Here is a 13,292-nt window from a genome sequence, read left to right as displayed (position 1 = left end):
GTACCAAATGTCTGGGTGAATTAGAGGACAAACTGAAGACATGTTGAAACAAGCAAGCTATTCATGGAGACAGCATGGCAGCATGACAGAAGCCAGACTGTGGGAGACTCTTCATGAGGACATCATGAGGGACCAGCGTAAGAAAGGGAACATTGATACCTATGAGAGAGGAGACTATTTAAGAAGCTGCAAAGCTCTGGCAAGGTGCATTGGCTGTCCGACTGCAGAGGAAAGCCACCCAACAGACTCTTAAGAAAGGCTGATCACCTTTCTTAGTGGGTCCAACCATCTGGTGAGTATGAATGAGAGGAGTGAATGAGTCCTTATTAGCTCTTACCAGTTAATCAATAAAGGGTTGTATTCTGAAGAGATCTGTGTCATTCTGTCTCTCTTGAAAATACTCTGATCCAAAAAGAACTTAGCTGTCGCTCTTATGACAGGAGCACTGGGAAGGAGGAAGTTAAGAGGCTGTAGCACCTCAACAGTGATGGCAGAGTTGCCTCTCCATATAATAATAATAATAATAATAATAATAATAATAATAATAATAATTTATTTATACCCTGCCCATCTGGCTGGGATTCCCCAGCCACTCGGGGAGCCTTCCAACAGAATATTAAAATACAATAAGGAAGGATGGAGTGGCCTTTGTTCCCTCACTGTCCTTGGACCTTCTCCTTCCCTCTGTGGAATTCGATCCTATCCCAAGTAGCAAAGAGCAGGGAATGACACGTCCTGTTCCACCGCCTGAGGAGAAATGGGAATGTGCTGCCCCTCCCCATTGCTGCCAAAGCCTCCTTTACCAGGCATGGGTGGCAGTGACTGCGAAGCAGCAGGACGGGTTTCAGCAAGCTCTCGCAAGATTTTGACAAGGTCACACGTGATTTTGCCAGTAGCAGGCGCTGCTGCCAACGCCTTTTCTCTTTTGTTGACAGAGGTGGGGTGGGGTGACCGCGGCAGTGCCACCTCTTGGGGTTCTGCCATGACTGCTTCAGCCCACCTCAGGGAAGGGCCAGTCCTGTAAGAGAGGCTTCTCTCCATTTAGTTGAAGAAGTGATGGGGATACTGTTCTCCATACTGCATGGCAGTGACTTTTCAAATATTAAAAAAATTCTGGCACAATGGCCTCTTCTTCTAACGTAGGGCACACTTTCTTGGTTCAACGGCATCTTCCTAAGCTTTCGATCTGCAGTTTCCTCGGGCACAGAATATGGAGAGGAAGAAGAAACAAAACAAAACAAAACTAGAAGCTTCCTGTACACACCTGACTCGCCTTGTGGGCAAACAGCCCAATCCAGACCGCAGAATTTTTTTCTTGATTGAAACGAATATAGGCTGCTATTGTCTTCATCTCATGGTCATCAAGGATGGAAGCCAGATGTGCTCCTTGCTTCTGTGTTTGGCAATCTGCCTGAGAGAGACAAAGAGTTAAGGTTTTCACCCTAGAGGGTGCCCTCTTTGACTCCATCCCACCCCAGGGGGATGAATTTCAGTGGCCAGCTTGGGTTGGCAGGATCAGCCCCACAAAGTATCTAGGGTTAGGGTTGGGGCTCCAGGTGAGCTCAAACATTCTTGAGCATAAAGATCGCAAAATTAGAAATGGCATCTTTCCTTACGTCTACTTTGTGTGATATAGACTCTTATGCCTCTATGGAATCAGCACTGAATTTTATTTGATAACAAATCAGATAGAAAGAGATCGTTTTGCCAGTTAGTGGTTTGAGTTTTTAAATAGACCTTCTCTTCCCACCACCATGCTGTGTACGACACATAAATGCGTACCTTCCTTTTATAATTTTGAGTGCATTGGGTCATGATTACTCCTTGAGAAGATTATTAGGAAAATACAGTGGTGCCTCGCAAGACGAAATTAATCCATTCCGTGAGGCTCTTCGTATAGCTATTTTTTCGTCTTGCGAAGCAAGCCCATTGACAGCTTAGCAGATTAGCGCTATTAGCGGTTTAGCGGCTTTTAGCGATCAGCTGTTAAGCAGCTTAGCGGCTTAGGAAAAGGGGGGGAGGGGAAAAAACCCGCAGGAACTCGAAAGACATTTTCGTCTTGCGAAGCAAGCCCATAGGGAAATTCGTTTTGCGAAGCACCTCCAAAACGGAAAACCCTTTCATCTAGCGGGTTTTCCGTCTTGCGAGGCGTTCGTCTTGCAGGGCACCACTGTACTTTGAGAATTTTTTTAGTAGTTGAACAGACTGCAATATTCCAAGAATAGCTTCTTACCTCTGCATCATTCCAAGATAGGGGATTCTCAAATAATGCATAGCAACCTCCACCATAGAACATCCATTTTTCTGGGCAGGGACTTGCTTCTGCGCCTCCTAGAGGAGACAGTCTTGGTGAGGGGGTTAGCAAAGTCATGCCCTTAACTGTAATTTAAATACAATCAATGAATTTCAATTACACTTAGAATCATAGGATCATAGAACTGTAGAATTTGAAGGTGCCCAATAGTCCAACACTTTGCAAAGCAGGAATCACAACTGAAGAACATCAACCAAACTCTTCCAATGAAGGAAAGTCCACCAGCTTCTGAGGGAATCCATTTCTCTGTCGAATGCAGAGTTGTCATACAACCTGAATTTCCTGGAACACTGCAGTTGGTAGCAGTGTCCGGGCAAAAATTGTCAAAATTTTGGGGGGGAATTTGGACGTTTGGCAACCCATGTTGGCAGTGTCGTTTTCATCAGCTTTCCATAAAAATAGCTCAAAAACATCAATTATCGATGTGATTTTGCCCAAAGCTTTCCATAAAAATAGCTCAAAAATGTAAATTATCTATGTGATTTTGCAAAATAAGCTCAGCAACTTGGGGCAAACAGCAACAACAACAGCTCAACAACTTTCTGTCTGGATTTTCACTGTTTGAAATATGGCAACCCTACTCAAACAGCTCTTGCTGTCAGAAAGTTAACCCTGATGTTTAGTTGGAATCTCCTGTCATTGGTTCGAGTCCCACCCTCTGGAATGGCAGAAGACAAGTGTGCTCCATCTTCCTTGTGTCAGTCCTTTAGATATTTGAAGATGGCTATATTTAAACATTTATACTGAGTTATTTGTGTTGAATTGCTTGCTTGAGTGAACGATTAATTGCAAAGCAGAAAATGCAATCCTATACAAGCTGCATTCAATAGGTTTACCCCCTTAAACTGCAATCCTGTAACACCTAATTCACCTATGGGCTTATCCACATTGGAACAAAATATGGACCCCACCACAGTGTTGGCTCAAATCTTTTCCATTTCACATAGGGTGGTGTTGATGGTGTTCTTATCTTGATTTTCCAAGAATCGACCTCTCCTCACTGCATTTAAAAGGGGAAGGTCCAGGACAGCACTGGGGTGAGGAGAACGTCATGTGGACATCTCTACATCAATGGTGAGACCTCCACATTTTCCTCCAGTGTGGACGTGCCATGTATATAAAATATAACTTCTTGTGGGGAAGAGTAGGTCAGAATTCAGATACAGATTTGCTCAACGCTGTGTGCGGAGTTCTTTGTGTGACATCACACAGGGTGTGATGACTATAATGCAGCGGCTATAGATACAGGCAAAGACTAATTTGGGAAGAGGAGTCAAGAAGCACCTGAAGGATGTGGTAGATGCACATTCAAGGGCATGAGGACAATTGGACTCTGTCATGCTTGATCCCCAGTAGATTGTACTCAGGACATGTTCTACTGGTCCTGGATAGTCATTGATAGTCTGTTCCTCCATGAGAAAAGTGATTTGGGGAAAACAAAGCCAGAAGGACTTCTTTGTTACGGGAAGACCTTGTGTCTGTGGTGTGTCTGGGAGAGAAGTGTTTTTACTATTACCTGCCACCTGATCCTCATTTTAACTGGGGATATTGTGGGTCCAGCGTAGGACCTTTACCATGCATAGTCTATGTTCCACCACTAAGTGATGGCTCCACCACTGCACACCAGCAGGAAGGAACCCCCGCTGCACCTGAGTGCCAAGCTATCCTGTTTCATCTTGGCTTGCCTCATCTGAAAATGAAATTGAGGAGTCCAGCTTGGATGTACCTTGCAGGAGAAAGGTGATGACCAGGAGTTCGGAAAGGAAGGAAGCGACTGGCCCCATCTGTACTTGCAGAGAGAAGAAGAAGAAGATAAAGGAATACATAGAGACACTCGCTCTCCAGTAGACTAAGTTTCCTATCTTGTATCCAGTTCCCCACCCTATAAGAAAATACTTGTTTTCCTGGGAGCTGACATGACTCTGTTGTAGCCAAGTTTATTCCTCTTTGTTTTTTGGCTTTATATGCCACTTTCTTTCCTCCGAGGAGCTCCAGACGCTGTTCATAGTTCTTCATCTCCCCATTTCACCCTCATAACAAACCTGAGAGGTTGGTTAGGCAGAGAAGGCGTGACTGGCCCGAGATCACCCAATGAGCTTCCAGGCTGAGTGGGGATTCAAAAACCCTGATCTCACAGGTCCAAGTCCAACCACTTTGCCAAGCTGGCTCTCTCAAGCTGGGATATCAGGGCTCAGGTTGACCTTAAGGTATCCTCATTGTCCCAAAATATTTTAGTTTCCTCCCCACCTCCCTTCTTCCTCTGAAAATGTTTTTCTTTCATTGTTACCTAAACCGGTTTCCCGTTTGGATTTTCCTGGATCTTATTCCCTGGATACTAGATTGATCACTAGCAAAAAAAAAATCACTAGCTTCTGAGACTCCAGGATCCTGATTCCTGGAATGTCTCTCTGGGTTGGCAGTGGGGATCATGTAGTAAGCTTAAACTAGAGGGCTGGTGAAATTTAGGTGGTTGAAATATAGGATTCAAAGAATTATAGTGTTCTAGAGTTGCAACGGGACTCCAAGGGTCGTCTAGCTAGCTCAACTCCCTGCGAAACAGAAACCACAGCTAAATATTTCCTGACAGATCCAATCTGTTTAGGGAAGTTTTTAATGTCTGGTGGTTCATTGTATTTTTCATATCTTGTTGGAAACTGCCCAGAGTGGCTGGGGAAACCCAGCCAGATGGGTGGGCTGTAAATAATAATAATAATAATCATCATCATCTCTGTTTAAAAACCTCGCCTAATACAGTACATCTCTCTCTCTCTCTCTCTCTCTCTCTCTCTCTCTCTCTCCTAGATTAAAAAAAATCTAATTGATGGTCCAGAGAAGTTTGCTTTTCCAATGACAGTTTGGGATTTTCCTTTTCTCATTTGAAAAGAGTGTGTTTTATTGACTCTTAATTTCTCTGCCATGAAATATAACATCAACGTTTGAGATTTAATGTTTGTGACTGTGTTGAATGCACCCGCTCCCCAGCTGAAACACCTCCCCAGCTCTGAAATTTGCCAACTTTTGGCTTCATCTCTGCAATGGCACTGTGATCTAAACCCCTGAGTCTCTTGGGCTTGCCAATCGGAAGGTTGGCAGTTCGAATCCCCACGACGGGGTGATCCCCCACAGCTCTGTCCCAGCTCCTGCCAACCTAGCAGTTCGAAAGCATGCCAGTGCAAGTAGATAAATAGGTACTGCTGTGGCGGGAAGGTAAACGGCGTTCCTGTGCGTTCCAGTTTCCGTCACAGTGTACCATTGCACCAGAAGCGGCTTAGTCCTGCTGGCCACATGACCCAGAACGCTGTCTGTGAACAAACATTGGCTTCCTCGGCCTGAAAGTGATATGAGCGCCGCAACCCCATAGTCACCCTTGACTGGACTTAACCGTCCAGGGGTCATTTATCTTTTTTTAAAAAACAACAACAACCCTTTAGTTCCACTTCAAAACTGCTGTGAGAATCTGGTGCCACTGAACACCTCTCCAAGGACTGGGCAAAAAAATAGCAATCTAGGAAAGCTACTCACTTGTCTGTCTGTCGTTCTCTCCTTCAGTTGCTGAAAATCATGGCCACTTTAACTTCTCCTGTTTGCGATCGTTTCAGAGGATTTATAGATAATATTGTGGGGAGTATGGGGGTGTCATATTCATTATGAGTTTGTAATAATCGGACAGATGCACTCAACCCAAAAGCACACCCAGACCACTTTCCTTTGAAAGCTCTATGGATGAGCAGCCGTCCAGGCAGCAGAAATTGCAGGAAATATAATATTAGAAAATAATGGAGAAACAATTGGACTAGGGTCTGGGAGAGCCCATGTTTCAACTCACCACTCAGCCATGAAGCTCAATGGGTGACTTTGGGCCAGTAATTGTCCATGAAATGAATCTGAATCAAGACCGGCCACTGAGGTTTTAGGCAGCTGCTTAGAGGCAACACTGGGCTGAATGAAGGCCAAAGACTGGATCTGAATCTAGAGAAGGCTGCAAATCTTACTCTGCATTCTGTCAAAATTCTCATTTATTGGCGTGTGTTTATCTAATTCAGAAAGTCAGCAATCCATTTTTGCTATCTGTACTGGCATTATGTACCATCTATACATCATTTTCATATAATTTTCTTTCGAAAGAGAGCAATTTGTAAATTTTAAGTCTGTTTTCCACAGTTTTTCCCAGTCTTCAAATTGTATGTTATGGCCTATATCTTGTGCCCATTTGATCATGACCGATTTCACCTCTCATCTTTTGTTTCCCATTCTAGAAGAATACTATATGCACCCTTCAGCAGCTTCTCCTTCCCTTCTATGTCTTCCTTTTGAAATCTGGAAGTGGTATAACTAAATCCTTTCTTCTTGTCTTCTTTATACATTTCATGTAGTGGCCTATAATGTATCCAACTCAGGAGGGCCACCAGGTGGCGCGTTGGAAGATAGCCGACAATAACATCTCTCTGACCCATACGAGGTAATTAAGGGGCTGCTATGGGAAGTATGCAGCCTTCCCTACCCCCCAGGATGTGGGGGGATTCTGCCTTGTCAGCGGTGTTCACAATGCACCCCCTGATCCAAGAGATGGGGGTGCCAAACACTTGGCACGAGCCCTCGGTGAAGTCAGCTCTTCATGACGCCGATTCCAATTAGCGCGTGCTGGTTGCTTCAGCTCGGAATTATAATTGGAAACATATGATTGGAAAGGAAGCTGAAGCACATACATCAAGTAAAGCTCGACAGATAAGGCTGCTGATTAATGGATCTCTGTGACCGGGAGTGACGGATGGATAAGTAAATCTTCTGCTGAATCACCACTAGGAGATTGTATGTTTGAAATGGAGGGGGGGTGGAGGAAAAAACCCTTTTTTTCTTTACACAATGTGATATTAATAACCCTTCACCCCAGAAAGAAATAAGATCGTGACTGTCAGGGGTTCAGGAGCAGAGACACAGGGGAGAGAGGAAACGGAGAGCGAAGGGGAAGAATCTGAGGGCAGCGTAGGGGAGTATGACAGTGGCCCGAGAGATTCCATGAGCTTCTCCAGCGATTCAGAAGATTCCCAGAGGGGGGCGCCGATGGCCAGGGCAAGGGGGGTCCCAGGGGGGACACACCAGAAGCAAGGGGCCAGCGGGAACTCCCAAAGCAGCAGCGGGAGATCAGGACCAGTTCCCCCACCAGAGCGGAGTGGGGGGGAAGAGTCCCATGAATCAGGGCCAGCGCCTCCTGCAGTAGGGAGAGAAGAAGAGTCAGAGCTGGCCACGCCTCCATCGCAGAGTGAGGGAACGGAGGGGAAGTCAGGTCCAGCTAGCCCCCCCGAAGGGGGAAGCAGTGACAGGAGCAGTGTAACGGTCAGGAGGAAGGTTGCTGGCTGGGCGCGCGCGCCAAGTTCAAATGTACAGGCGCGCGGGACAGCAGGAAGCACGGATTGGGAACCAGGTCCTAAAGCCTGCCGGAGGGAGGGGGAAGAATCCGGGGACTCAGCATCAGAAGAGTCCAGAAAGGGCAACACCCCAGCGGACAGGCGGACCCAGAGGAGGAAAGAGCAGAGGAGGAGGTGGAGCAAGGCTAGAGTCTTAAACTGGTGTCTGGGGGGTGGAGATTCAGACGGAGCTTCAGCGGTGTAGGGTTTAAGACATAGGGCTGCACGCCGCGGCTTTGAAATCGAAACTGCGTTTCAATAAAGACTTTTGTAAATAACAACGGGCTGGCGTTGGTCCTTTGTGAGCTGGGACCTAGGGCAGCCCTGACAGTAAGCTCCGTCTCCACGAAACCTTCGCAGCGTGAGTTGGCACAGCGAGGGGCAAAACTTCGTGTTTTGCGAGCTCACGAAGATCAGCAAAGATGACTACGGAGGACCAGGTGAAAGAGCTGACAGAAGCGGTCACAGCGCTTTACTCCGAAGTAGCAGCATCCAAGAAGAGGGAGGAAGAAGCACTAGCGCTCTGCCAGGATCTGCAGAACAGGTGGGAATGTTTGGGCAAGGAAGGACTGCCAGGACCTAAGCCAGAGGGAGTTGGCCTCGGGAAGAGGGGGGGCAGCATCGTATCCCATTTTGACGGGAACCTGCAGCAGTATCCTAACTTCAGAGCAGACATAGTTTACGCGCTCAATTTGCTTCGGAAAAGCACAAAGGGAGGGATCAAGAATCAAAATGAACAAAGATTGAGCTTGCTGAACTAATTATTACATAGAATACAAGATCGGGAGGTGGGTGGAAGTAAGGAAAATAAGGTTTTGAAGGTTATAATTGGAAAGTGAGTTTTTTTTTATGTTAAAATCTCCTTTTTTCTCTTCTTTTTTTGTCTATGTTTTCTTTTTCTTTTGTAATGTTTGTGAAAATTCTTCTTTTTGTAATGTTTGTGAAAATTCGCTTTTTTGTTCTTTTTTGTGAAAAATGCAATAAAAATTATTTTAAAAAAAAAACAATTTGCTTCAGAAAGACTTTAGAGATGAGGAGGAGAAAGTGGGGTTCATAATAACTCACCTGCATGGGGAGGCTAAATCGTGGCTGCGCAATTTATGGCGCGAAAATGACCCCGCCCTCAAAGATTCAACCGCTTTTATCAAGGCTATGGACGCTTGTTTTAAATCAACAGTTGATGTGGATGTTGCCAGAAGGGAAATGCATGGTTTGAAGCAGGGCAAAGCCACTGTGAGACAATATCACTCCCGCTTCTTTGCTTTAGTAAATGTGCTGGGCTGGGAAAAGGACTCCGCTGCCGTCAGAGATCTGTTCTGGGAGGGGTTGAATGGGGCTGTGAAAGACGAACTGGCGAGAGGGGAGAGACCTAACAGCACCACAGAAGTCGTGCAAAGAGCGCTGGCAATCGGGGTGCGTCTGGAAGAACGTCCTTGGAGCAGGGATGAGGGACGTATAACACGCACACCAGCCAGAACGACTCCCTTCCTACCCAGAGAAACAGCGCGCGCCCAGTCCACGCCTCCACTGGGAGGGGGAGAACAGCCAATGGAGATAGGTGGTGCCAGGGCTCAGACAGCAACCAGAGCCCAAACACCAGGAGCAGTCAAGGCGAAGACTCCTAGAGGGAGCAGGAAGTGTTACATCTGCAACAGTACACAGCACATGGCCAAAGAGTGTCCCCAGAGGCTCCAGAGGCAAACTGCAGCCTCAGCAACAGTAAGGGGAGCAGTTCAGCAGGGGGAACAGCTACAGGGAAACGACGAAGCCTGGTTGGAGGCAGAGGCACTGGGGCCCAGCCAGGCGAGTCAGTGAAGCAGTCCCCAGAGATTTTACAGCCCACAGACCCCCTCCCACCCAAACCAGTGGTGCAACTCACCGCATCGCTCCAGCTACCCAATGGATTCACCATGGAAGTCCCTATTACCATTGACTGTGGTAGTAATGCAGACTTTATAGGAGTGGATTTCATCAAGCAACATCGCATAGCACTTCTACCAGCCACGATGCCCCTAAATGTCGTCACGGTCGATGGAAGAGAGCTACTGGGAGGACAGGTGGTACAGCAAACACCCCCAATGGTGATGCGAATTGGAAATCACCGCGAAGTCATCAGCTTCAACGTCACTCACCTGTCAGACACGCCCATAGTACTGGGCATGAGTTGGCTGCACAGGACAGCCCGGCATTAGCATGGTACCAGCGTCAATTGACCTTCGGCTCCTCATACTGCGCAGAACACTGCATCCTGACTAGCCAGGAAGAGGAGGGGCAAGAGGATGAACCGCAGCTACACTTAGGCATGCTGCAAGCGGTACCCAACAAGTACAAGGCGTTTTTGGAGGTCTTCTGCGAGAAGGAAGCGGACAAGCTGCCTCCCCACAGGCCCTATGACTGCAAGATTGACCTCCTGCCGGGGGCGATGCTGCCGACTGGGAAACTGTATTCCATGTCTGAAGATGAACTGCAAGAACTCAGGGAGTTCATAGATCACAACTTGAAGCGGGGATTCATCCAAGAATCCAAAGCAGCGGGGGGCAGTCCCGTGTTTTTCGTGAAGAAGAAAGACACGCCCCAACGGAGGCTGATAGTTGATTACCGGATCATCAATTCCAGGACAAAGCCCACGGCATTCCCCATGCCCAAGATCGACGACCTGCTCGCGACGGTGAGGAAGGGACGCATCTTCACCAAGCTGGATCTTCGAGGTGCGTACAACCTTATACGCATGCGGGAGGGCGATGAGTGGAAGACAGCCATGTTTACGCCTTTGGGCACCTATGAATACAGGGTTATGCCATTTGGTTTGCAAAATGGCTCCCATTGTTTTCAAGCCTTCATGCACCACGTGCTAGCGGGACTCCTCTACAAGAAGTGCGTCTGCTTCCTAGACAACATCCTGATCTTCTCAGAATCGCAGGAGGCTCACGAGAGAGACGTCAAGGAGGTCCTGCAGAGGCTACGGGAGCACAGACTTTACGCCAAACTGGAGAAGTGCCAGTTCGACATGACGGAGGTGGATTTCCTGGGCTACAAGCTGTCCGACAAGGGACTCGCCATGGATAGCACCAAGGTCCGCTCGGTGTTGGACTGGAAGAGCCCGCGCAATCGGAAGGAGGTCCAGAAGTTTGTCGGCTTCGCCAACTTTTATCGCAAGTTCATCAAGGGGTTCGCGATGGAGATGGCGGCCATCACGGACACCCTCAGCTCTAAGAAGAAGAAGTTCATCTGGACGGACCAGGCGGAGCAGTCCTTTCAGAGACTCAAGCGTCTCTTCGCGTCCGAAGAACAGCTGCTACACGTCAACCCCTGCAAACCAATGAGGGTGGAAACGGACGCCTCGGACAGAGCAGTGGGGGCAGTCCTGTTGCAGCAAGATCCGCAAGGGGACTGGAGGCCGTGCGCATTCTACTCCAGGAAACTCAGCAAGTCGGAACAGAATTACACCATCTGGGACAGGAAGTTGCTGGCCATCCATGCAGCCTTCAAGGCGTGGCGGCACTTCCTCATCGGAGCCAAACACACGGTGCAGGTCCGCACGGACCACAAGAACCTGGAGTACTGGCGCACGGCGCGGTTCCTGAACCAGAGACACATCCGATGGGCGGAGTTCTTTGTGGATTTCGACTTCCGGATAGAATACATCCCGGGAGACAACAACGTCATGGCGGATGCACTATCCAGGAAGCCGCAGTATCTTGAGGAAGCGGCACCGGTGGCAGCCAAACACATTTTTGCACCGAAAGTGTGGGCGTGCGCTTCAGCTACAGTGGATCTGGACGCAGTACGTCGCGCACTGCAGACAGATTCGTTCGCACAATCCAAGATGGAGGAGGTGCGAAGAGGCACAGCGAAGGACGACGAGTTCCAGATACGCGACGGACTGCTCCTCCGCAAAGGGGCCCTCTACGTGCCGGGAGACGACCTCCGCGCCCAGCGCCGGGCACTTCGGCAAGGACAAGACGGCGGAATTAGTAGCCAGAGACTTTTGGTGGCCCAAGATGAGAGGAGAAGTTGCGGATTACGTCACTAGGTGTGACACATGCCAAAGGGCCAAGCCAGTACACAGGTTGCCAACGGGGCTGCTGGAACCGCTACAGCTTGAACCGTGGGAGAAAGTGGCCCTGGACTTTGTCACAGATCTGCCCAGCTCGCGAGGCAAAACAGCGGTACTTGTGGTCATAGACCTGTTCACCAAGATGGCGCACTTCATTCCTTGCGCGAAGGTGGCCACAGCGGAACAGACAGCCAAGCTGTTCATAGACCACGTGTTCAAGGTTCACGGCTTACCGCGGTCCATCCTGTCCGACCGGGGTCGCCAAGTCATCTCGAGCTTCTGGCAGAAGCTGCTGGGCATCCTGAACGTCAAGATCAACTTAGCGTCGGCACGACACCCGCAGACCAACGGACAAGCGGAGAGGGTCAACGCCATCATGCAGCAGTACCTGCGATGCTACGCGAATCAGCAGCCCTCGACCTGGGTGGACTACCTACCGCTGGCCGAGTTTGCCTACAACAACACGAAGCACGTGTCCACGGGGGTGACACCGTTCTTCGCCAACAATGGGCGGCATCCCAGAACCTTCCCGGGATTAGAGAAAGTGGGGGAGGGAGAGACACAGGGAGCAGAGGCCTGGGCAGCGGAATTAAGGGAGGTACACGAGCAGCTCCGAAGGCACTTAGAACTAGCAAAACACGCATACAAAGTGCAGGGAGACAGGCACAGGAGAGTCGGGGAAGACATCCAGGTGGGGGACTGGGTCTGGTTAGCAGCCCAGGCAGTGCCGGCCAGGACGTTAGCTAAGAAGAAGCTCAGACACAAGCAGCTAGGGCCTTACCAAGTTGAGGCACAAATCAATCCGGTAGCCTTCCGGTTGACACTCCCGGAGGGCTCCAGAATGCACCCGGTCTTTCATAGATCAGTGCTCACACCCTACAAGGAACCCCACAGGTTTCAGGCGCCAGGGAACGCACCAGACCCACCCCGCAAATCGCCAACAGGGGGGGTGTCCCCGAGAGCGGCGCCACTCAACGAGGTCACGGAGATTTTGGACTCGAGGTGGGGGGAAGAGGGGGTGGAATATCTCCTTGCCAGGGAAGGTACCCCGGCCAGCGCCAACAGGTGGGTACCGTACTATGCCGTGGAGGAGCACTACCTCAAAGACGAGTTTCACGCACTCTTCCCACACAGACCCATGCCAGCAGATTATTTTGACGAATATCTTTTCACACCCACACTTTCAGCCAGCACGTTCCAGGGGTTCTCATCAGATGAGGAACCAGCACCCGACACACGCTCCCCGGAGGGATCACTCTCGTAGTCTGTCACGGACCGCTTGTATTGGTGGGACGATCAACCGGAGGTGGGATGGAGCAGGGAACTGCTAAAGGGGCCTTTGCAGGGAGCATCCCCCGGGGCAACGGGGGGGGGGAGACGGACATGGACGTGTTGGGGGTGGATCTTGGGTTCGAGCACAGCTGCAGGGAGATGGAAGCAGAGGAGATCGACGTCGACGTGCCCATTATGGACCCAGCCGGCCAGCTGCACACCAGGGGGGAAGGACTGTATCCCG

General features: G+C 49.3%; 1 protein-coding gene across 7 annotated transcripts in view; it reads right to left on the bottom strand.

Annotated features, from left to right (window-relative positions):
* LOC307225260 (C-type lectin-like) overlaps nucleotides 1-13,292 on the bottom strand; it is a 47,205-nt gene that overhangs the window by 4,531 nt on the left and 29,382 nt on the right. For 2 of the 7 annotated variants that reach the window (XM_079993174.1, XM_079993173.1), the window contains exons 2-4: nucleotides 4,041-4,098; nucleotides 2,234-2,331; nucleotides 1,265-1,411 (exon numbers count right to left, since the gene is read on the bottom strand). In XM_079993174.1, the coding sequence (XP_079849300.1) occupies nucleotides 1,265-1,411; nucleotides 2,234-2,331; nucleotides 4,041-4,098 (303 nt within the window). Of the gene's footprint in view, nucleotides 1-1,264; nucleotides 1,412-2,233; nucleotides 2,332-3,185; nucleotides 3,285-3,315; nucleotides 3,415-4,040; nucleotides 4,104-13,292 lie in introns of those variants that run through there. The other 5 variants (XM_079993176.1, XM_079993175.1, XM_079993177.1 and 2 more) reach the window with 4 other exon arrangements.

Source organism: Podarcis cretensis, assembly GCF_951804945.1.
Source record: "Podarcis cretensis genome assembly, chromosome: 10".
Classification (NCBI taxonomy): domain Eukaryota; kingdom Metazoa; phylum Chordata; class Lepidosauria; order Squamata; family Lacertidae; genus Podarcis; species Podarcis cretensis.
This window is presented reverse-complemented; position numbering and strand designations above follow the sequence as displayed.